Source organism: Arachis ipaensis, chromosome B6, assembly GCF_059453495.1.
Source record: "Arachis ipaensis isolate K30076 ecotype BB chromosome B6, ASM5945349v1, whole genome shotgun sequence".
Taxonomy (NCBI): Eukaryota; Viridiplantae; Streptophyta; class Magnoliopsida; order Fabales; family Fabaceae; genus Arachis; species Arachis ipaensis.
The window spans coordinates 36,248,939-36,274,256 of record NC_142441.1 but is presented as its reverse complement, the minus strand read 5'-3'; the positions used below and the strand labels follow the sequence as shown (position 1 = coordinate 36,274,256).

General features: G+C 37.5%; 2 protein-coding genes and 2 non-coding genes across 4 annotated transcripts; 2 read left to right on the top strand and 2 right to left on the bottom strand.

Moving 5' to 3' along the window:
* Positions 1–1,711: 1,711 nt before the first annotated feature.
* LOC107648645 (polyubiquitin) lies at positions 1,712–3,100 on the top strand. Its single transcript, XM_016352447.3, has one exon. The coding sequence runs from the start codon at positions 2,006–2,008 to the stop codon at positions 2,924–2,926; it is 921 nt and encodes a 306-aa protein (XP_016207933.1). The 5' UTR covers positions 1,712–2,005; the 3' UTR covers positions 2,927–3,100.
* Positions 3,101–4,314: 1,214 nt separating this feature from the next.
* On the bottom strand, positions 4,315–5,749 carry LOC107648646 (riboflavin synthase). Its single transcript, XM_016352448.3, has one exon. It carries the CDS (start codon positions 5,230–5,232, stop codon positions 4,591–4,593), a length of 642 nt encoding a protein of 213 aa, XP_016207934.1. The 5' UTR covers positions 5,233–5,749; the 3' UTR covers positions 4,315–4,590.
* Positions 5,744–5,815, bottom strand: TRNAP-AGG (transfer RNA proline (anticodon AGG)). Its single transcript has one exon. It is a non-coding gene; the product is annotated as a tRNA-Pro (tRNA).
* Positions 5,816–24,252: 18,437 nt separating this feature from the next.
* LOC148555140 (small nucleolar RNA R71) lies at positions 24,253–24,360 on the top strand. Its single transcript, XR_015886649.1, has one exon. It is a non-coding gene; the product is annotated as a small nucleolar RNA R71 (small nucleolar RNA).
* The last annotated feature ends 958 nt before the right edge of the window (positions 24,361–25,318 follow it).

Here is a 25,318-nt window from a genome sequence, read left to right as displayed (position 1 = left end):
TTAGTTTGTACTTTAAAGTTTATATGTTGAAGATTTATAAAACAATCTTAGTTAAATGAAAGATATTTGAACTACCTATGTTATTATATATTATATAAATGTTGACTTGTTGAGTAAATTAGTTAATATATTAATTAATTAGAAAACTAATATAATTTGGCAAATTATGTGTAATTTGTATTTAAAAAATTATTACAAAATAAATAGTATTTTGTAACTAAAGAAAAAAATGTTACAAAATCAAGTTATATTTTGTAACAATTTTATGATAGGAAAAAATATATTGTCACTAAAAATATTTTGAAGATCAAAATTTGTTATCACTTTTGTAACGACTTTTGGTTTTTTGTATTAGAAAAATTTGTTACAAAATATCACTTTGAATTGTAATAGTTCCGTTTTTTGTTACAAAAACTTTTTGTAACGGGACATACTGCAACGGTCCATTTTTTTGTTACAAAATCCTTTTGTTTCAAAATTTCGATTTTTCATAACAATTTTTTTTTTGTTACAAATATTACTTTTTCTTGTAGTGTATGAGAATATGAAATAAGAAAATGAAGAAGAAGAAGCAATAGAAGATGATGAGGGGAAAGAGGAAGAGTTTTGAATTATGTAGAACTTATCAACACATATACACCGAAAATTTTTAAATAATGCACTCAAATATTTTCGTGTTACATCCCAATATCTTTATGTTACACCCAAATTTGCTGCAAATACAGAAAAATATTTTCCTCTAATGCTGCATTTTTTTCTTCTTTTTTTTTTTTCTTATTTCTTTCTTTTTTAGTTGAATGAATGTAAGTTTATCATCTTTCAAGTAATTTTGTACCATTATGTATTTCTTCTTCATCTTTGTTTGATTTTTTTATTCTTATTAAGAGAGTATAACAAGAAAAAACTTAAGAAGATAAAAAAAAAAGATGATGATTGAAAAAGAAGAAGAAGCAGCAGAAGATGAGGATGAGGAAAAAGAAAAATTTTGAATTATGTAGAACTTATAAGCACACATACACTGAAAATTCTTAAACAATACACTCAAATATCATCATGTTACACCCAAATATTTTTGTGTAACAACCAAATTTGTTGCAAATACAGAAAAATATTTTCTTTAATGCAGAAATTTTACATTACATTCAATTCAAACCATCAATGATGAACAACAATTTTCACAAATAAAAATATTATTCACCTACAGAATCATAAACTACTAACGAAAATATTAACTAGAATCGAACTACACCTCAGCCACTTGATTGGATTCAAAACAATAATCAATTTCGTTCTGGTTCAATTGATAATTTGAACTTGAATTATTAATTATTTTCAACAACGAGATAACTGATGATGGAGGAGAAAGAGAAAAAGGAAGGAAGAGAAGAAATTTCAATAAAAAAAAGAAAGAGGAAGAAGAGGAGGAGGAGGTGGTGGTGTTAGTGACGACGATAACAAAGTGCAAGAAAGAAAAAGAAAAAGAAGGTGCGGACAAAGAAAAACTTGTATCATGAATATAAATAATTCGTATAAATTTATATTAAAAAATAACTTATATATAAAAAATAATACTAAATTTTTTATTCTTCCAATTTTATTGCATCAACCAAATAGAGAAAAATCTATTTTCCTTTTTTTTTTTCCTTCTTCCATCCATTTTTATTGACCTGCTTAAACAATTAAAAAAAGGTCCCAAGTCAGAGTCAAACAAATGAACAATTGAGGCAACTCTAGAATGTTCTACAGTGCTCACTCTTAATACCTAAATTACCCTTCATCGATCGCCACAGTTTTGTTTCCAATCCTTGGTCACATTCCAGAACCCTCCAGAATCCTCTTTCCCAGATCTATATAACTTCCCTCTAATCTCTGGTCTCATCATCCCAATTCGAAAATCACTAATAATTCTCCTCGCATTTCCAAACTTCTCGGGCGTTCTCAAGAAATAAAAATCCCTCTCTAATTCGATTCCCGAATACTTCGTGTTTCATCTCAAGAAACTATCATGCAGATCTTCGTGAAAACCCTAACAGGGAAGACGATTACCTTGGAGGTGGAGTCCTCCGATACCATTGACAATGTGAAGGCTAAGATCCAAGACAAGGAAGGCATCCCGCCGGACCAGCAGCGTCTCATCTTCGCCGGAAAGCAGCTCGAAGACGGTCGCACCCTTGCCGACTATAATATCCAGAAGGAGTCCACGCTCCACCTCGTCCTCCGCCTCCGCGGCGGCATGCAGATTTTCGTCAAAACCCTAACCGGAAAGACGATCACTCTGGAGGTTGAATCCTCCGACACAATCGACAACGTGAAGGCCAAGATTCAAGACAAAGAAGGCATTCCTCCCGATCAGCAGCGACTCATCTTCGCAGGGAAACAGCTAGAGGATGGTCGCACCCTCGCCGATTACAACATTCAAAAGGAGTCCACGCTCCACCTTGTTCTCCGTCTTCGCGGCGGCATGCAGATCTTTGTGAAAACCCTAACGGGAAAGACCATAACTCTCGAGGTTGAATCTTCGGACACAATAGACAACGTGAAGGCCAAGATTCAAGATAAAGAAGGAATCCCTCCTGATCAACAGCGACTCATCTTCGCTGGGAAGCAATTAGAGGACGGGAGGACGCTTGCTGATTACAACATACAGAAGGAGTCGACGTTGCATCTTGTTCTTAGGTTGCGTGGAGGGATGCAGATTTTCGTGAAGACTCTAACCGGGAAGACGATAACGTTAGAGGTGGAGAGTTCTGATACTATTGATAACGTGAAGGCAAAGATACAGGACAAAGAGGGGATTCCACCGGACCAGCAGCGTCTAATCTTTGCTGGGAAGCAGCTTGAGGACGGACGCACTCTGGCCGATTACAACATTCAAAAGGAGTCCACCCTCCATCTTGTTCTCAGGCTCCGTGGCGGTGAACTCTGATTGCTGATTGTGCTGGGGTTGTTTTCTTTCTGATGTTCTAGTTATACAATTTGGACTTCTGTTTCTTTTCCTGTGCCTTATTGATTCTTGTGAATCTGTTACGTGTAATTAAGATTGTGCTTTTGTTCTTCTGCTGAAGTATTGATTAATACAGAATAAGATTTACTTTTGCTATTACTTTGTGCTGTGCATCTTACGTCGTTCGATTTATGCATTTATGTATATTGAAGTGCTGATCAACGTGCGTTTGGGTGATTGAAAATTGAATACTTTTGCTGGTGCCCAAGTTTTGATTTGTTTGTTGGTGGTTTTGAAAAATAAATTTCCTTTGTGACTACATCCACTAGGTGCATTTTCATGTGGGAGGTGATGGATTATGTATGGTGGAGAGTGGTTCGAGGGTTTAATGAGCTTTTGTTGATTTTGGTGGTGCATTCGGCTCATTATCCTTCTTGTGTTGCTAGGAACTTGTTGCATCATGAGTTCTTAAAAGAATAGCTTTTGATATCAGGAAAACAAGATCTATTTTGTTTTATCTTTCTTTTCAGGATATTGTTTGATTTGTCTCTTGCGGTACAGTTAGTCTGCCTGAGATCTCATTCCTTAGAAAAGATCACTTAAACATGACCCATCGAATGGCATGGAATAGAAGATTTAACCAAAATTTTCCCAGATGAATGGCATGACATAGATGGTTGTTTTAAGCCTAAACGCCATTAATATACACCATCTCTGTGCTCGTTGTTTAAGACGTTCCCCTTAATAACCGTCGCCTCCTTGTAGAATACTTTGCCCTGTTTAATAAGTACCCCTGCCTTCTGTCCTTGTCAAAACTATATAAGGTGAACAAGGAATAGTAAGTAGAGAATATTAAATTGTCACTACGTGTAAATCACTTGGTAGATAAAGAGAGTTCTATTAGAAGAAGAAACAACATAAACAACGAGGAGGACAGGATAAAATTTTCCTTCAAAGCACATTGGTATTTGGTATTGGTTTATAAGACACATCTAGATATTAATGGACAATTTGAAATTTTATTTTCATCCTCCCATTCATATTTGCACTTAGCTATAACAAAAGTTAGAGTCCTGTTAGGGATGCACTTAGCTATAACAAAAGTTAGAGTCCTGTTAGGGAGGGAGTTAATAGAATATTTGTATAATATTAGGGAGTCAATAAAATATTTGTACAATGAGTATAATGGGTTATGTGAGTTAAAAAATAAACACCATCTATACTATCTAAAATAATTATTCGAAAAAAGATATCACTCATTCCAAAAGTTTTTGCTGATGAAAAAAATATAACACTAATAATTATATCTCTAATATTTTTTTAAACCTCCATTGTGTATATGTACAAATATTCAATTTCTCAAAAAGCTATTGTCCAAAGCGGTAAGAAATTTCTTTTTCTTTTTTATTTTATCAAACTTTAGTCAAGTAACAATTACACATATCCCCAACCGATAATGCAAGTTGAGTAGCTCTCATACAAATACATATAAATCAGCAATAGCATGGGCTTGATTTTGAAGGCAAACAAATATTTTGTTGACGGGAAATGAATTTTATCCTCCAAACTCAGCATGCTCTATCATCAATCTTTGTCCCCACAACAAAATTGCTAACAAGAAGAAAATTCAAAATGAAAAAAAGCGATCAAGAACTTGAAGATGAGGCTGAAGCAGCATAACCGCCAAGGAACCTCTCCACATACTTGCCAAAAATATCAACCTCCAAATTAACTTTCTGCCCAACCTCCTTCAACGGAATAACCACCTTCTGCTGTGTATACGCCACAAGCATGAAACTGAACCACCCTTCTTCATCACAAACCTCCACAACCGTCAAACTCGTGCCATCCACGGCTATGAACCCTTTTGGCACAACGTACCTCAGCACCTCCTTCTCCGCCTTCACCTTAACCCATATCGAATCCCCTTCTGGAACCTTCGATAATATCACCCCCGTGCCGTCCACGTGACCCTGTACCACGTGTCCCCCCATGCGGCTCGTTGGAGTCAACGCCCGCTCCAAATTCACCGCCGACCCGACTTCCAGTTCTGCCAGCGACGTCTTCCTCAGTGTCTCCGGCGACATGCCCACGGTGAAGGTAGACGCGTCAAACTCCGTAACGGTGAGGCAGGTCCCGTTGACCGCGATGCTGTCGCCGAGGCTGATGCCGTCCAGGACGGTCTTGGCATGGATCTTCATGATGAAAGCACTGGTTCCGGCGCCGTCGTGTGTGGCGGCGCCGATTTTCTCGACGGTGCCCATTTCTTCGACAATTCCGGTGAACATGATTGGTGTGGTTGAAGAATGAATGAATTGGATCAGTGGGCGTGTGGAGAATCAAAGCAGACAGATAGATCAGCAGCGGTGGCGGCCGCAGCTGCAGTATAAGGGAGGAGACAACAGCGGCTTAGGGTTCAGAAATAGTGGTGAGGACTGAGGAGGACCTACTTACTAACTTTTTATTTCCCATCTAAAATGTGATAACTCATAACTTGGTCTTTTACTCTCTTATATTTTTGGTGATAGTCTTATTATTTTAGTCTTGTTGGTGCATGATTGGATGCAAGTTGCTAAGAAAGTTAGAATGATAATAAATTTGGCTTTTTTGTTTGTTTGCCCATCGATTAGTATAAATGTGAGTTTGATACTGCTTTTTGAGAGTTGTACTGCATATTACCACAGCTTATAGGCCATAGGGTGATCCGGTGATGGTATGCGGCTGTGCAGAACAGTTGTACTGTTTTTCTGACTTGTGAATGAACAGTTTCAGTTTGATAAAAATCATTGTTGGCATATGGGGGCATTCCGAGAATTGAACTCGGGACCTCTCGCACCCTAAGCGAGAATCATACCACTAGACCAAATGCCCGGTTTGAACAAATTTACGGTTATTTCAATTTCTGACCTGCGTACGGTTTTGGTATATTTGTGGAAAATGTGGATTGCAGCCAAGATTTGTGCTACAATGGAAAGTAGGATATATTTGCCTTTTATTTTCTCTTTAACCAATGTGTGCAATTCAATTGGGATAACTTAGATACCGGTGCATTTACATCCCCCTTTTTTTTATGTGTCTGTGAGACTGATATACAAGTTTAGATTAACACTTTAATTAAGTTTTTTTTTTAAAAATAGTTTAAATAGTAAATGATTATATTAAAAATAATTTATAAATAAATTATTTTATATTTAGATTTTTAGTTCTAAAAATGTTTATTTTATAGAAATATGATAAAAAAGTAGTAGTATTATGAGAGAAGTTATTTTTTTTAATTTTTTTATAAATTTTTAAATAACTTCTTAAAAAACTGTAATTTGATTTTGAAAATTGCATAAAACATTAATACTATTACTTTTCATAAGTTAAAAGTTTAAAAAAAAATTATTTTTGAAGTTTTCTAAACTGATCCATAGTGAGATGTGTCTATTATTTGATTTGTGAGATACAAAAATGAGAAAGATATATTTATACACAAATATATACAAAATATATATATTTTATGTTTCAATAAAATGATGAGACACAAATTTTAAGTAATGAATATGGATTTACACTTTTTTTAGACTATTTTATCCATTTATTTTCTAAAATTTTAAATATATCTTCTTTTTGTTACAAATTCTAACTAGTGATAATCTCTCTTCCTTTATTTCTGTAGTATCAAATAATCTCTTCTTCTCTGATTTTGCAAATTTGAAACTTCTTTATTTGTATGTGTTGTCTGTTTTGTGAAATTCTTTATTATTTTATCATAATCTTTTCCTTCATCTCTACTAGAAAACTCAACTAAAGGTTTGAAATTATATTAATGATAAACTCAATTTTGTGGTTTATCTTGTGTTGAATTTAGAGAATTTTATCAACTTATCTCACATTTATTCAATGAAATAGCATGGTTTTGTGAATTTCTCCTAATTTGTGCTTAAGAGTGAAAACATATTTTTTAGGCTTTAAAATTGCTAAATTTAATTCACTTTAATTCTATTTGATATCTTGATATGTTTGTTAAGTGATTTCAGGTTTAGAAGGCAAAGATTGGGTTGAAGAAATGAAGAAAAAGCATGCAAAATTTGAGAATTCATGAAGAAATGAGATTTTGGTAATCTGCTAGCAGCGCGTGTACGTGGCCCACGCGTGTGCGTGGGAAGGAATCGTCAAGGCGACGCATACGCGTGACCGACGCATACGCGTGATAAGGAAAGTTGCCAGTGACGCGTACGCGTGACCTATGCGTACGCGTGACAAGTGGCACGTGACTTCATTAAAGGCAATACGCTGGGGGCACTTTCTGAGCTGAAGGAGGTCAAAATCCAACTCATTTCTGATGCTTTTGAACCCAATAATTAGAAGGGAATTTGGGGGGGTGGGGGGAGGGAGGAGTAGTCATAGTTTAGTTTTCATCATGTTTTAAGTTAGAATTCTAGAGAGAGAAGCTCTCCCTTCTCTCTAGAATTTAGGGTAGTTTAAGTCAATTTTTCTTAGATTCAACTTGTAATTCTTGTTTTTAGTTCAACTCTCTTTATATTTTATTGTTCTATTGTCTCAATCTTCTTAGTATTCCTTGTTAATTTCCTTATTTTGTCATTTTTACTTTCATGAATCCTTGTTGGATCTTCATTTTCTTTTAATGCAATTTTATGTTTCCATGTCTTTTTATGTTTATCTTAATTACTATTGTTGGTTTCTTGTTTGTGTTAGTTATGGGTCTCATTAATTCATGCATTTTGTGATGTTTATTTTTATTGCAGTCTAGGTGTTTGATAAAATATTTTCACTAGTATTAGAGTAATTTTCTACACTCTTGGCCTAGGCTAAGGGAATTGGGTGACCTTGAGTCATTGGGTCTCATTGAATTGGTGATTTGAGAACCCTTAGAGGTCAATTTGATACCCATTAACACTAGCCTACTACTAAGTCAATTAGTAGCTAGGTTGGGACTTATGGGACTTGATGGGTTGGTCCCTCATAATTGTCAACATATGGTTGTTAGATGATACTTGAACATCTTTCCTATCTTTTTCTAGTGAATTTGCATCTAATTTGTTGAGTTTAATAAAGAATAAATTATCTTTTAGCCAATATGGATGCTACTTTGAGTCTTTTACAATTTTGTTTATTTTAGGTACCATTCGGCGGAATTTGATGGAGTTTCTGCAGCACAAGAATCAAAGGAGATGGCAGCGAGGAGCGACGCATACGCTTGACTGACGCGTACGCGTGATTTGGAGCTTTCCATGGCGACACATGCGCGTACCTGACGCGTCCACGTGACTCGCAGAAAAGACCATCGACGCGTACGCGTGACTGACGCGTACGCGTGACATGTGTCACGTGCATAAAACGAAGAAAAAAACGCTGGGGGTGATTTTTGGGCTGTTTTGATCCAGTTTCCAGTCCAAAAAACACAGATTAAAAGCTGCAGAATGGAGAAAACAAGTAGTCCCCACCCATCAACTGAAGACTTGTTAATTAATTCAAATTTAAATTCAAATATTATTTTTAGAAAAAGATATGATTTTAGTTTTAGATAATAGATTTTAAATTATTAGGATTAGATATAAAAGGGATTCCAACAGTGTGATTCCAACACAACATTATTCCATTCCAATTTATAATCCTTATTTTCTACTCTGAACCATGAGCAACTAATCTTCCATTGTTAAGGTTAGGAGCTTTGTCTATTTGTATGGATTGATTTTATTGCTTTTCCTATTTTAATTCATGTGTGGATTTACAATTTACGAATTGTTTTCACTCTTTATCTATGAATTTGGGTGGAACGGAAGTATGACCCTCTTTCTATTTGAATTCTTGTATAACTTGGAAAAACTTTTTACTTGAACAACAGCTTGAAAACATATTCTCCTAAATTTTAATTATCTGGATTTAACGGGATACGTGACATATAATCCTTTTATTTTTGGGTAATTAGAGTTTTTGTGGCATATAAACTGGAATTTGATCATGTAGCTTCTAATTGAAATTAATTGACCAAGGAATTGGCAGTTAATGAATTTTAGAGAAGACTAGAAAGGTCTAAGGAATTAGGGTCTAGTCACATATAGTTTGCAATAAATTAAATCCTATATGACTAAAATAGTTAGTAAGAAAAGTTAATCCGGAAAAATAGATAACTCTGAACCCTTAACTGCCTTCTCCATATTTTATTCTCAAATTAATCATTTCCCTATCTTCTGTTTAGTGCTCTTTGAATATTCAAACACTCTTTTCTGTTTGTCTAACTAAGCAAATCAAGTAACCATTGTTTCTTAGTCCTTCAATCCTCGTGGGATCGACCCTCACTCACCTGAGGTATTACTTGGTACGACCCGATGCACTTGCCGGTTAGTTTGTGAGTTATAAATACCGCACCAAGTTTTTGGCGCCGTTGCCGGAGATTAACTGTGATTAACAACTATTAGTTGCTTGATTGCTTAGATTAGACGTTTCGATTTTAATTAGTTTTATTTTATTATTATTAATTTTTATTTTTCATTTTTGTTTATTTTCATTCCCGTAAAATTTTTTTTCTTTGTTCTTTCGTTAACACCCCCTCCCCTGTTTCGTTTTCTTTCTTTTTTTTTATTATTTAATAAATATAAAATATATATATATATATTTACATTACTACTAATAAATTTTATTTTTAGTTTCTGAAATTAAGTTTGGTGTTACCTAGTTAATTTTGTTTTAATTTTTCTATTTAATTTTCTCTTTAAATCTTAGAATTTATTTTATTATTTATTGAGTAGTAAGTATTTTTAATTTATTATTTTACACAGGTTACCTCACTGGGAATTCTCTGCACTCTGACGTAGAGAGTTCCATTTTTTTATTGTCTTCTGTTTGTTTATGCGCAGGAACAGAGACAAAGAACATCTCTTAGACTTTGATCCTGAACCTGAAAGAACTTTCAGGCGACGTTTACAACAAACAAGACTTTACAAGGCTGCAGAGTCCACTATGGATAATAATAATGCTGTTAATGCCAATGTGGCAAATTCAAATGGGATGATCAACAAAGAAGAGTGCTTGGCTCTTATTCTACCCCTACTGTGGATCTCTATGGAAAAAAAATTGTGGTGCCTCCTATAGCTGCAAACAACTTTGAGTTGAAGCCACAATTGGTCACCTTGGTGCAACAAAAATGCCAATATCATGGACTTCCTCATGAAGATCCAAATAAGTTTATATCTGATTTTCTGCAGATATGTGATACTGTGAAGACAAATGGAGTGAACCCAGAGGTGTACAGACTCATGCTCTTCCCGTTTGCTCTGAGGGATAAAGCAAAGCTATGGCTAGATTCCCAACCAAAGGAGAGTCTGAATACTTGGAAAAAGGTTGTTATAGAGTTTCTCACTAAATTTTTCCCACCAAAGAAGCTGACTAAGCTTAGATTGGAGGTTCAGACTTTCAGGCAGAAGGAGGGTGAAACTCTTTATGAAGCTTGGGAGAGATACAAGCTACTGACTAGGCAATGCCCTCCGGACATGTTCTCCAAATGGACCCAACTAGATATCTTTTATGAAGGCTTGGGTGAGATGTCCAAGATGAGCTTAGATACCTCTGCAGGTGGTTCACTACACAAGAAGAAGACACCAGAGGAGACTATTGAGCTGATTGAATTGGTTGCAAGCAACCAATATTTATACTCATCTAACAGAAATCCTGTGAACTCTGAGACCTCTCAGAAGAGGGGCGTGCTGAAAGTGGAAGCTGTTAATGCTCTTCTTGCTCAGAACAAGCTTATGTCTTAGCAAATAAATCTACTTACTCAGCAGATGGGTGGCATGCTAGTCTCAGCTATCAACACCCAAAATCCACCACAGGAAGTCTCCTATGACATGGCAGGTAATTTTATGCAAAATGATAATTATGATTATGCTCAACCATCTTCTGAGCAGGTCAATTACATGGGGAGTGGTCCTAGGAATCCCAACAATGATCCATATTCTAAGACATACAATCAGGGCTGGAGGAATCACCCAAATTTTGGATGGAGGGACCAACCTCAGAGACCTCAAAACTTCAACAATAATTCTCAGGGCGGCTTCCCACAGAACAATTACAATAACCACCAATTTCAGTCTCAGCAGCAACAACCACCTCAGCAGGAAAACTCTAAGTCCCAAGAAGATTCTAATTGGGAGCTGATGAAGAGTTTTATACAGGAAACCAGAGCCTCCATTAGAAACTTGGAAGTGTAGATGGGCTAACTAAGTAAGCAAATACCTGAGAGGTCTACAAGTACATTTCCAGGTGATACAGTGGTGAACCCAAGAGAAGATTGCAAGCAGTTGAGAAGTGGTAAAGTAGATGGCCTTGAGACCAAGGCCAATGAAGAGCTAGTTGAAAAGGAAGATCTAGGGGAGAAGAAGGGAGATGTAGAGCACGCCCCTCCTAAACGCGCAAACAACCCGTTTCCTGACTCTCTTGACACTTATCCCACCTTGCTAAAGGCTCCTAAATACAAGCCAAAAATGTCATATCCTCAAAGACTTCAGAAGGCATCCAAAGAAAAGTAGTTCTCTAAATTTTTAGATGTCTTCAAGATGCTGCAGATCAACATTCCTTTTGCAGAGGCTCTGGAGCAAATGCCTATCTATGCTAAATTTATGAAAGAATTGTTGACCCACAAGAGGAATTGGAAGGAACAAGAGACAGTGGTGTTAACCAAGGAATGTAGTGCCATTATTCAACACACCCTTCCTGAGAAGATGCCAGACCCAGGAAGCTTTGTCATTCCTTGCACCATTGGAGATGTCGGCATTCAGAGAGCTTTTATGTGATCTTGGAGCAAGCATCAATCTAATGCCACTTTCAGTGATGAAAAAGCTTCAAATTGAGGAGGTAAAACCTACTCGTATTTCTCTTCAACTTGCTGATCTTTCTATTAAATTACCTGTGGGCGTGGTTGAGGATTTACTTGTTAAAGTAGGACCATTTATCTTCCTTGTTGATTTTGTTATATTAGACATGGAAGAGGAGGTAAAACCCTCTATTATACTTGGTAGACCCTTTTTAGCTATAGGTAGAGCTCTGATTGATGTGCAAAAGGGTGAATTAACCCTGAGGGTCAATGAAGAACAGGTGGTCCTAAATGTTTTTGAAGCCCTCAAGCACCCTAATGATTTTGAGGGATGTATAAAAATAGATGTTATTGAACCACTTGTTTAAGAAGTACTAAAAACTGAGATACTTGATGATGTTTTAGATCATATTTCTGAGTATGAATTAGTTGAAGTTGATGATTCACCACCCCAAAAGGAGCTGATGAACACGCCAATAAAGGAGGAGGAAGTCCCCAAGCTTGAGCTCAAACCTTTACCTCCTTCTCTGAAATATGTGTTCTTGGGTGGAAATGATTCATATCCAGTGATTATTAGCTCTTCTCTGAAGCCTGAAGAAGAAGAGGTGCTTATTTCAGTACTCAGGAGCCATAAAATAGCTCTTGGGTGGACCATTAGTGACTTGAAAGGAATTAGTCCAACCAAGTGTATGCACAAGATCCTTCTTGAAGATGATGCTAAACCAATTGTGCAACCACAAAGGAGACTCAATTCAACTATAAAAGAGGTGTGAAGAACTGAAGATTGATGGTTTAGAGGTTATAGTAAACTCTCGTTGCAAGTATAGTTACTAAACCAAGCAATCAACCTTTCTTACAAACGTTTTGGTTGTCACAAGTAACAAACCCCTAAATAAATTGATAACCGAAGTATTCAAACATCGGGTCGTCTTCTCAAGGAACTGCAGGGAAGTATGTTCTTATTATTGGTTATGGAGATTGTAAATTGGGGTTTTGAGAATGAGGAGCGAATAGTCTAATTAGCAAATAAAGTAAATGAAGAACAAGCAATTTAAATGGCAAGTAAAATAAATAAATAACTGTAAATAAACTTTTGGCAAGGTATGAGAAATTGGAGGTCCTATCCTAGTTACCCTTATCAATGATGATGAGAATTGAATCTTAATTCCACTTTGTTAACCTTTACTAAGATAAAGGAAGGTCAAGGGATTAATTGGTTTGATCTTCGGATCCTATTTATTTCCTAAGAAAAGATTGGGATTATTGAAGTTCAATTTAATTAACAAGATAACAATTATCATTCATGTTTGAGTTTGATAACTCCTGAGTTACTGATTTCTTAACCAAGACCAAAAGGAGAAAAGTAAATCTACTGGAATAAAAATGCCTTCAGATGGGAATAACAATAATGTAAATAAAAGAAAAGCAATAATAAACTGAAATACCTCAAATAACATTAATTCAAAAGAGTAATCTGTAACATGAAAGAATTCATAAATCAAATTGCAACATCAAATAACCAACTAAAGTAATGGAATGAATAAAGAGTGAAAGGGAAGCTTAAAGTAAAGGAACATTGAACTTGGGATCGAGAGTCACTCCTAAAACTAAGAGAAATCCTAAACCCTAATGAGAGAAGAGAGAGGAGAGAACCTCTCTCTAAACTAAATCTAAATCATGAAAACTAACTAAAGTGGAGACTCTCCTTGAATGGATGCATTCCCCCACTTCATAACCTCTGGTTTATGCCTTCTGGACTTGGATTTGGGCCAAAAAGGGCTTCAGAATTTGCTATGAGCGTTTTCTGCAATTTCTGGTGCGTGGCCTCTGTCACGCGTCCGCGTGGGTCACGCGGTCGCGTCATTCAGAGTTTTCCTTGTCACGTGGTCGCGTCAGTCATGCGACCGCGTCATATGTGTTTTGCTCGAGGCGCGCGGTCGCGTCAGTCATCTGGCCGCGTCAATACCTTTTTGCGCTGGCATGCGGCCGCGTCGCCCATGCGATCGCGTGCTGCCAGTTTCTTCAAAAACTCTGTTTTGTGCTTTCCTTCCATTTTTGTATGTTTCCTTTCCATCCTTTAAGTCATTCCTGCCTTAGAAGATCTGAAACTACTCAACACACTAATCACGGCATCGAATGGAAATAAAGGTGATTAAAATAATTAATTTTAAAGCATAGGAAACATGTTTTTCACATACATCACATAATAAGGAAGGGAAAGTAAAACCATGCAATTAATATGAATAAGTGGGTGAAGGATTGAATAAATCACTCAGATTAAATACAAAATATATCATAAAATATGGGTTTATCAACCTCCCCACACTTAAACAATAGCATGTCCTCATGCTAAGTCCAAGAGTAATGTTAGGTTAAAGTGGTGGAATGTCATGCAATGCAATTTAATCTAAATGCAACTACCTAGATGCATCATGCAATTCTAATTTTTATTCACTTGTATATAAAGCTTGCATGTAGTTGAATTAATTCACATTTTCAAGGAGTCATATATATATATATATATATATATATATATATATATATATATAGCCAAACCTTAGATAGTTGATAAAGTGCCTTTACAATTGAAATGGGAGAGAAAAACATTTTATAAACTTGCAAGACAATTAATAATTTCAGCAGAGATATATGTTAATGAGCTATTGAACCATCACTGGATTTTGTGTTTACTCTCTAGTCACTCAGTGTTTATTGAGTTAATCACTCTATTCTTCTTTTTATTCTTACTTTCTATAACTTTGTTCTTCATCTAACCAATCAACAATTATAGAATATAGACATACCAAAAATCATGAGGTCTTGAATTAAGGTTGTAATGGGGTCAAGGTAAAGGTAAGGGTATATGTATAAGGCTAAGTGAGCTAATAAGTGAATCCTTAATTAGTCTAAGATCTCACCTAACATACATACTTTCTAAAGCAAAGCTTCTTTACCTATGTTCCCATATTTTCCCACTTTTGATGTTACATGCTCATGTTTTAATATTTATTATTATTTTTTTATCCCATGTGCATTGCTTTATTTCACATTTGGGGAATTCTTTTTGTGTCCCCTTTATTTAACTACTGAAAAATAACACTTTTTTTAATGTACATGGTAATTCAATTATTTGATTTTACATGAGCATGCTTCCCAAAATTTTTATTTGAACAACTTTATTTTTTTTCAACTTTTCTACCTTTTGTTTTTATCATCCATGTTCCCAATAGGTTTCCCACACTTAAACAATTACACAATTCTATCTTAAGCTAACCAAGGATTCAACTTGGGATTTTCATTTTATTTTTCTGCTTAAGGCTAGTAATGTAGTTTATAGAATAAAAGGGGATTTAAAGGCTCAAGGTGGGGCTAAGAAGGTTGATGTAAAGGGTAGACTATTTTGGGATAAGTGAGCTAAAATTAAACAATGGCCTCAATCACTCTCTTGGTATGTATTTCTATTCTATAATCAGACATATAGATTAAAACAAAATAAAGAACACCAGAATAAATAAGAAGGGTGGAACACACAGGAATAAAAATTATGGTTTGAATGTAACCATACAATTAAGCTCAAAACTCACAGGCTGTGTGTTCTCTAGCTCAAAAATCATTTATCAATTATGTATGTCATGCAGGTTTAGTTAAAAATTCCCATTATTCTCAATGTAAAACTTAAGGTGGCTTTAAAGTTCTAGTGTTTCTCCTTGATGAAATGTTGTTAACTAACTAACATGTAATGCTATATATACAAGTCGTGTGGATTGTTTCTATTATGTTCAAGTTCCTAGTTTACTCCCTTTTTATATTTTTAAATTAAACTAAGCTATCTTATGCTAAAAAGGGTAAACTATACTAATTAATCCACAATTTCTATAACTAATAAGTTAGAATTGCTACTAAACTAAATGGCTAAAATATGAACTAAAAATACAAAATGTAGAAATAGAGTAAAAATACATAAAAATAGTAATGTATAAGTACTGGGAGAATAAAAATAAAAATAAAAATAAAAATACAGAAAAGTAGCAAAATAAAATAAAGAGTCTGTAGTGGTTCACCAAAAAAATACGCCAGAGATGGCAACCTCCCCACACTTAAAATGAAGCATCGTCCTCGATGCTCACTCAAGCAGGGTGTGAAGGGGTGTCATCACTGGAAGGACGGGTAGCTGGAGTATTTGTGGTGGTGATCGGAAGATCTGCCTGCTGCAGAGGATAGCAGGGATTAGCTGGTCAGCTTTCTCCTGCGGGGTAAAGTTTTTCTCCCGCCAGGAGTCATCGTGCATGATATCTAAGATGGACATGGCAGATTCTCCTCTTTTACGTTTGCCAGTAGTTGCCTTTGCTTTTCCTTTTCTTTAGCTGGCAGACATCCTGAAAAACAGAAAACCAGGATATAATAAAAATAGGAAAACAAATAGGCAAATAGTCAAAAGAGACAAAAAGTGGCAAAAGAGCAAAAGGATAAGGAAAATGAGTTAAGTAAATGTGCATTAAGGATTGTATAGGAGTTAAAAGTCCGAAAAGAAGAATTCACAATCCAAAATGTAATAGAAGACATGTTAATTAGGAAAAAATTATCAGTATGCCATGATTAGAAGGTTAAAAGAAAGTGAAAAACCAGAAGAGATGTTTTGAAAGGTTAGTTTGGTTAGAATTGAAAAAGAGTTCAGGAAGTTAAAATTAGTGAGTTAGTGCATAAGGATAAGTTTCTAAGTAACAAGCATTCACAGTTAGAAGCTATAAGTAACTCGTATCCAAATAAGGAAAACAAGTTGATGATGATTCAAATAGATATAGAAATAGTGAAAATTGGAATCAAACATCAAAAATGCAAATTATGAACCAAGAAATAAAAAAGAATAAGAAAGCTTGCCCTGGCATTCATGAATTATTTTGGTTAAATCTAAGGAAAGCACAGTTGAAAATGCCAAAATCAAGACATGAATGGAAACATTTTACAGAGATTTGGGCAGTATTCCGGCTAAAATTGGATTGTTCCAGAAAATAAACAACAACAAAATAGTTCATATGAATAAAAAATACAGCTGCAATTACATATAAGGAATAGGAACATGAAAAATAAGAGTAAAGAGCAGCATGAAACAAGAAATTACAGCATATGAACCAAACTAACATCACAGCAACAGCTTGCAAAAATAATGAAACAAGAAACACGAACAGTGCAATTAAACAGACCTAAATCCACTAACCACATCCTAGGCTACCTAACAACCTAAAATCCACTACAACATGCATATCTAACTAGCCTAATGACGAACATAAATAGAAAAATATGAATTAACTACGAAGGATAGAAGGGTGGCGTTCATCGGAACCTGGTAGGTGTAAGAAAGAGAGTGGGGCAGAGAGGTGGCTGGGGATGACGGCGGTGGCGTCCGGCACGGCGAAAGAGGGTGGCGCGGCGGCAGTGGCTGCTGTTCGGAGGAAGGGAGGGAAAGGTAGAGGGTAATGGGGGTAGGAGGTAATAGGGGAAGGGGGGGAGGGGGCGTGTGGGTGGCGCTGGGCAGTGGTGACGGGGCGGCGGTGATGGGTGGTGCTTGCGGAGGGGGGGGGGCAGTGGCATTGGAGGGGAAAGAAGAAGGAAGAAGAAGAAAGAAGGGGGAAGGAGGAAGGGAGGTGGGTGGCGGCAGCGTCTGGGTGGTCGGCGGCGTGATGGTGGTTCGGTGGTGGTGGCTGGGTGGTGGTGGTGTGATTGGAGAAGAAGAGAGGGAAGAGAGGGGTTTGGGGGGGGGGGGGCGCTGGTAGGGTTCGCGTGACTGAGGGGGTTATAAATTTGAATCCACGCGATCGCGTGGGGCACGCTGTCGCGTGGATGGGCTGAAATTGTGGTTGACGCGATCGCGTCAGTGGCGCGATCGCATGGAATAGCTAAAAGAGTGAATGACGCAATCGCATGAGGCAGGCGATCGCGTCGATGGAAATTGTGCTAAACGCATGGTGCGCAGAAATTGTGATTACACTTTGATTATGTAAAATTCATCGCTCTTTCTTTCCCTGGTAATGGCGCCAAAAACATGATGCCAATACCATGGTTCACAACTTCGCACAACTAACCAGCAAGTGCACTGGGTCGTCCAAGTAATACCTTACGTGAGTAAGGGTCGAATCCCACGGAGATTGTTGGTATGAAGCAAGCTATGGTCACCTTGTAAATCTCAGTCAGGTGGATATAAAATAGTAATGGGGTTTTCGAAAATAATTAATAAAATAGGGATAGAAATACTTATGAAAGCTTTGGTGAGAATTTCAGATAAGCGAATAGAGATGCTTTCGTTCCCCTGAACCTCTGCTTTCCTGCTATCTTCATCCAATCAGTCTTACTCCTTTCCATGGCTGGCTTTATGTAATGCGTCACCATTGTCAAGGGCTACTTTCGGTCTTCTCTCGGGAAAATGATCCAAATGCCCTGTCACGGCACGGCTAATCGTCTGGAGGCATCACCCTTGTCAATGGTTACATCCTATCCTCTCAGTGAAAATGGTCAACGCACCCTGTCACGGCACGGCTATTCATCTGTCGGTTCTCGATCATGTTGGAATAGGATTTACTATCTTTTTGTGTCTGTCACTACGCCCAGCAATCACAAGTTTGAAGCTTGTCACAGTCATTCAGTCATTGAATCCTACTCGGAATACCACAGACAAGGTTTAGACTTTTCGGATTCTATTGAATGCCGCCATCATTCTAGCTTACACCACGAAGATTCCGATTAAGAGATCTCAGAGATACTCATTCAATCTAATGTAGAACGGAAGTGGTTGTCAGGAACGCGTTCATAGGGAATGATGATGATTGTCACGTTCATCACATTCAGGTTGAAGTGCGAATGAATATCTTGGAAGCGAAATAAGATGAATTGAATAGAAAACAGTAGTACTTTGCATTAATCTTTGAGGAACAGCAGAGCTCCACACCTTAATCTATGGAGTGCAGAAACTCTACCGTATGAAAATACATAAGTAATGATGAAGTTCATTGGTCTCGGCCCCAGAGGGAAACCGGAGTAACCCAGACTGTGAATACAATGATAAAAAGTTCTATTTATAATAGACTAGTCACTAGGGTTTACAGAAGTAAGTAAATTGATGCATAAATCTACTTCCGGGGCCCACTTGGTGTGTGCTTGGGCTGAGCTTGAAGTCTACACGTGGAGAGGTCATTCTTGGAGTTGAACGCCAGCTTTTGTGCCATTTTGGGCGTTGAACTCCACTTTGCAGCTTGTTTCTGGCGCTGGATGCCAGAATTGGGCAGAGAGCTGGCGTTGAATGCCAGTTTGCGTCATCTAAACTTGGGCAAAGTATGGACTATTATACATTTATGGAAAGCCCTGGATGTCTACTTTCCAACGCAATTGGAAGCGCGCCAGTTCAAGTTCTTTAGCTCCAGAAAATCTACTTTGAGTGCAGGGAGGTCAGAATCCAACAGCATCAGCAGTCCTTCTTCAACCTCTGAATCTGATTTTTGCTCAAGTCCCTCAATTTCTGCCAGAAAATACCTGAAATCACAGAAAAACACACAAACTCATAGTAAAGTCCAGAAATGTGAATTTAACATAAAAACTAATGAAAACATCCCTAAAAGTAACTAGATCCTACTAAAAATATACTAAAAACAATGCCAAAAAGCGTATAAATTATCCGCTCATCAGAACACCAAATTTAAATTGTTGCTTGTCCCCAAGCAACTAAAAATCAAATAGAATAAAAAGAAGAGAATATACTATAAATTCCAAACTATCAATGAAACAGAGCTTCAATCATATGAGCGGGACTTATAGCTTTTTGCCTCTTGAATAGTTTTGGCATCTCACTTTATCTATTGAAGTTCAGAATGATTGGCATCTATAGGAACTCAGAGTTCAGATAGTGTTATTGATTCTCCTAGTTTAGTATGATGATTCTTGAACACAGCTACCTTATGAGTCTTGGCCGTGGCCCTAAGCACTTTGTTTTCCAGTATTACCACCGGATACATAAATGCCACAGACACATAATTGGGTGAACCTTTTCAGATTGTGACTCAGCTTTGCTAAAGTCCCCAATTAGAGGTGTCCAGGGTTCTTAAGCACACTCTTTTTTTGCTTTGGACCTTGACTTTAACCGCTCAGTCTCAAGTTTTCACTTGACACCTACACGCCACAAGCACATGGTTAGGGACAGCTTGGTTTAGCCGCTTAGACCAGGATTTTATTCCTTTAGGCCCTCCTATCCACTGATGCTCAAAGCCTTGGGATCCTTTTTATTTGCCCTTGCCTTTTGGTTTTAAGGGTTATTGGCTTTTTGCTCTTGCCTCTTGGTTTTAAGAGCTTTTGGCTTTTTCTGCTTGCTTTTTCTTTCTATTTTTTTTTGCCTTTTTTTTTTCTGCAAGCTTTGTTCTTTGCTGCTTTTTCTTGCTTCAAGAATCATTTTTATGATTTTTCAGATTATCAAATAACATGTCTCCTTGTCATCATTCTTTCAAGAGCCAACATATTTAACATTCATAAACAACAACTTCAAAAGACATATGCACTGTTCAAGCATACATTCAGAAAACAAGAAGCATTGTCACCACATCAATATAATTAAGCTAAGTTCAAGGATAAATTCGAAACTCATGTACTTCTTGTTCTTTTGAATTAAAACATTTTTCATTTAAGAGAGGTGATGGATTCATAGGACATTCATAACTTTAAGACAAAGTTACTGACTACTAATGATCATGTAATGAAGACACAAACACAGATAAGCACTTAACATAGAAAACGAAAAACAGAGAATGTAAGAACAAGGAATGAGTCCACCTTAGTGATGGTGGCATTTTCTTCTTGTGGAACCAATGATGTCCTTGAACTCTTCTATGTCTCTTCCTTGTCTTTGTTGCTCCTCCCTCATTGCTTTTTGATCTTCTCTTATTTCATGAAGGATGATGGAGTGCTCTTGATGTTCCACCCTTAGTTGTCCCATATTGGAACTCAATTCTCCTAGGGAGGTGTTGATTTGCTCCCAATAGTTTTGTGGAGGAAAGTGCATTTGAGGCATTTCCGGGATCTCATGGTGATGAGCTTCATACGCTTTTTGACCTCCATGAATGGGCTCTCTTGCTTACTCTATCTTTTTCTTAGTGATGGGCTTGTCCTCTTTAATGAGGATATCTCCCTCTATGTCAATCCCAGCCGAATTGCATAGGTGGCAAATGAGGTGAGGAAAGGCTAACCTTGCCATAGTGGAGGACTTGTCAGCCACCTTATAGAGTTCTTGAGGTATAATCTCATGAACTTCCACCTCTTCTCCAATCATGATGCTATGGATCATGATGACCCGATCCACAGTAACTTCAGATCGGTTGCTAGTGGGGATGATGGAGCATTGGATGAATTCCAACCATCCTCTAGCCACAGGCTTGAGGTCCAATCTTCTTAGTTGAACCGGCTTGCCTTTGGAGTCAATCTTCCATTGAGCTCCTTCCACACATATGTCCATAAGGACTTGGTCCAACCTTTGATCAAAGTTGACTCTCCTTGTGTAGGGGCGTGTGTTCTCTTCCATGTTTGGCAAGTTGAATGCCAACCTTACATTCTCCGGACTAAAATCTAAGTATTTCCCCCGAACCATTGTAACATAGTTCTTTGGATCCGGGTTCTTACTTTGATCATGGTTCTTGGTGATCCATGCATTGGCATAGAACTCTTGAACCATTAGGATGCCGACTTGTTGGATGGGATTTGTTAGAACTTCCCAACCTCTTCTTTGAATTTCATGTCGGATCTCCGGATACTCATTTCTTTTGAGTTTGAAAGGGACCTCGGGGATCACCTTCTTCTTGGCCACAACATCATAGAAGTGGTCTTGATGAGCTTTGGAGATGAATCTTTCCATCTCCCATGACTCAGATGTGGAAGCTTTTGTCTTCCCTTTCCCCTTTCTAGAGGATTCTCCGGTCTTAGGTGCCATCAATGGTAATGGAAAAACAAAAAGCTTATGCTTTTACCACACCAAACTTAGAATTTTGCTCGCCCTCGAGCAAGAGAAGAAAGAATAGATGAAGAAGAAGAAAAAATGGAGGAGAGGGAGAAGGGGTTGTGTTTCGGCCAAGAAGAGAAGAGAGGGTTGTGTTGTGTGAAAATGAGGAAGAATGGAAGGCTTTATATAGGGGAGGGAGGGGGGTTAAGTTTCGGCCATGTATGGTGGGTTTGGGTGGGAAGTTGATTTTGAATTTTGAAGGTAGGTGGAGTTTATGAGGTAGGTTTATGGGGAAGAGTGGATGGATGTGAGTGGTGAAGAGGTGATGGGGAAGAGGGATTGAGGTGATTGGTGAAGGGTTTTGGGGAAGAGTGTTTATGGGATTGTGTGAAAGAGAGTGGTGAGGGATGAGAAGAAGTGAGTGGAGGTAGGTGGGGATCCTGTGGGGTCCACAGATCCTGAGGTATTCAAGGATTTACAACCTTACACCAAATTAGGCATGTAAAATGCCCTTGCACACAACTCTGGGCGTTCAGTGCCAGGTTGGTGCCTATTTTGGGCGTTCAACGCCCATTTGTTGCCCATTTCTGGTGTTGAACGCCAGAACCATGCTTGTTCTGGGCGTTGAACGCCAGGTAGATGCTTCCTCCAGGGTGTGATTTTTCTTCTGCTGTTTTTGATTCCGTTTTCAATTTTTATATTTATTTTGTGACTCCACATGATCATGAACCTATAAAGACATATAACTAAGAAAAATATTGTTAGATAAATAAAAATTGGGTTACCTCCCAATAAGCGCTTCTTTAATGTCAATAGCTTGATAGTGGGCTCTCATGGAGCCTCACAGATGTTCAGAGCATTGTTGAGACTCTCCAACACCAAACTTAGAGTTTGGATATGGGAGTTCAACACCAAACTTAGAGTTTGGTTGTGGCCTCCCAACACCAAACTTAGAGTCTGACTGTGGGGCTTTGGTTGACTCTGCTTTGAGAGAAGCTTTTTCTGGTTCCTCTCCATGGATGCAGAGAGAGATCCTTGAGTTGTAAACACAAGGTTGTCCTTATTTAATTGAAGGATCAATTCTCCTCTGTCCACATCAATCACAGCTCTTGCTGTGGCTAGGAAAGGTCTTCCTAGGATGATGGATTCATCCTCTTCCTTTCCAGTATCCAGGACTATGAAATCAGCAGGGATGTAAAGGCCTTCAACCTTTACTAACACGTCCTCTACTTGTCCATAAGCCTGTTTTCTTGAATTATCTGCCATTTCTAATGAGATTCTAGCAGCTTGCACCCCATAGATTCCCAGTTTCTGTATTACAGAGAGTAGCATGAGGTTTATTCCTGAACCAAGGTCACACAGAGCCTTAAAGATCATGGTGCCTATGGTACAAGGTATTATGAACTTTCCAGGATCCTGTCTCTTCTGAGGCAATGTCAGTTGATCCAGATCACTTAGTTCATTGATGAACAAGGGAGGTTCATCTTCGCAAGTTTCAATACCAAATAATTTGGCATTCAGCTTCATGATTGCACCAAGAAACTTGGCAGTTTGCTCTTCAGTAACATCCTCATTCTCTTCAGAAGAGAAATACTCATCAGAGCTCATGAATGGCATAAGGAGGTTCAATGGAATCTCTATGGTCTCTAGATGAGCCTCAGAGTCCTTTGGTTCCTCAGAGGGAAGCTCCTTATTGACCACTGGACGTCCCAGGAGGTCTTCCTCCTTGGGATTCACGTCCTCTCCTTCCCTTACAGGTTCGGCCATGGTGCTTATGTCAATGGCCTTGCACTCTCCTTTTGGATTCTCTTCTGTATTGCTTGGGAGAGTACTAGGAGGGATTTCAGTGATCCTTTTACTCAGCTGGCCCACTTGTGCTTCCAAATTTCTAATGGAAGACCTTGTTTCATTCATGAAACTCACAGTGGCCTTAGATAGATCAGAGACTAAGTTTGCTAAGCTAGATGGATTCTGCTCAGAATTTTCTGTCTGTTGCTGAGTGGATGATGGAAAAGGCTTGCTATTGCTAAACCTGTTTCTTCCACCATTATTAAAGCCTTGTTGAGGCTTTTGATCCTTCCATGAGAAATTTGGATGATTTCTTCATGATGAGTTATAGGTGTTTCCATATGGTTCACCCATGTATTTTAACTCTGCTATTGCAGGGTTCTCCGGATCATAAGCTTCTTCCTCAGAAGATGCCTCTTGAGTACTGTTGGATGTAGCTTGCATTCCATTCAGACTCTGGGAAATCATATTGACTTGCTGAGTCAATATTTTATTCTGAGCCAATATGGCATTCAGAGTATCAATTTCAAGAACTCCCTTCTTCATAGGCGTCCCATTACTCACAGGATTCCTCTCAGAAGTGTACATGAACTGGTTATTAGCAACCATGTCAATGAGTTCTTGAGCTTCTGCAGGTATTTTCTTTAGGTGAATGGATCCACCTGCAGAAGTATCCAATGACATCTTTGCCAATTCAGACAAACCATCATAGAAGATATCCAGGATGGTCCATTCTGAAAGCATGTCAGTAGGACACTTTTTGGTCAATCCTTTGTATCTCTCCCAAGCTTCATAGAGGGATTCACCTTCTTTCTGTCTGAAGGTCTGAACGTCCACTCTAAGTTTACTAAGCTTTTGAGGAGGAAAGAACTTGGCTAAGAAAGCCGTGACCAGCTTATCCCAAGAGTTCAGGCTATCTCTGGGTTGAGAGTCCAACCACACTCTAGCTCTGTCTCTTACAGCAAAAGGGAAAAGCATGAGCCTGTAGACTTCAGGATCTACTCCATTAGTCTTAACAGTATCACAGATCTGCAAGAATTCAGTTAAGAACTGAAAAGGATCTTCAGATGGAAGTCCATGAAACTTGCAGTTCTGCTGCATCAGAGAAACTAATTGAGGTTTCAGCTCAAAGTTGTTTGCTCCAATGGTAGGAATGGAGATGCTTCTTCCATGTAAATTGGAATTAGGTGCAGTGAAGTCACCAAGCATTCTCCTTGCATTATTATTATTTTCGGCTGCCATCTCCTTTACTTGTTCAAAATTTTCAATAAGGTTGTCTCTGGATTGTTGTAATTTAGCTTCTCTTAGTTTTCTCTTCAGAGTCCTTTCAGGTTCTGGATCAGCTTCAACAAGAATGCTTTTTTCTTTGTCCCTGCTCATAAGAAAGAGAAGAGAAAAAGAAAAGAAGAGGAATCCTCTATGTCACAGTAAAGAGGTTCCTTATTGTTAGTAGATGAATAAATAAATAGAATAAGATGAGAGAGGGAGAGGATTTTTGAAAATAATTTTTGAAAAAGAGTTAGTAATTTTCGAAAATAGTTTTTGAAAAATGTTAGCAATTTTTGAAAATTAAGATTTTAAAAATTGAAATAATTAGTTAATTAAAAAGAAATTTTGAAAAAGAGGGAAGATATTTTCGAAAATTAGAGAGAGAGAGTTAGTTAGGTGGTTTTGAAAAAGATAAGAAACAAACAAAAAGTTAGTTAGTTAGTTGAAACAAATTTTGAAAAGATAAGAAGTTAGGAAGTTAGAAAAGATATTTTGAAATCAAATTTTTGAAAAAGATAAGATGAGAAGATATTTT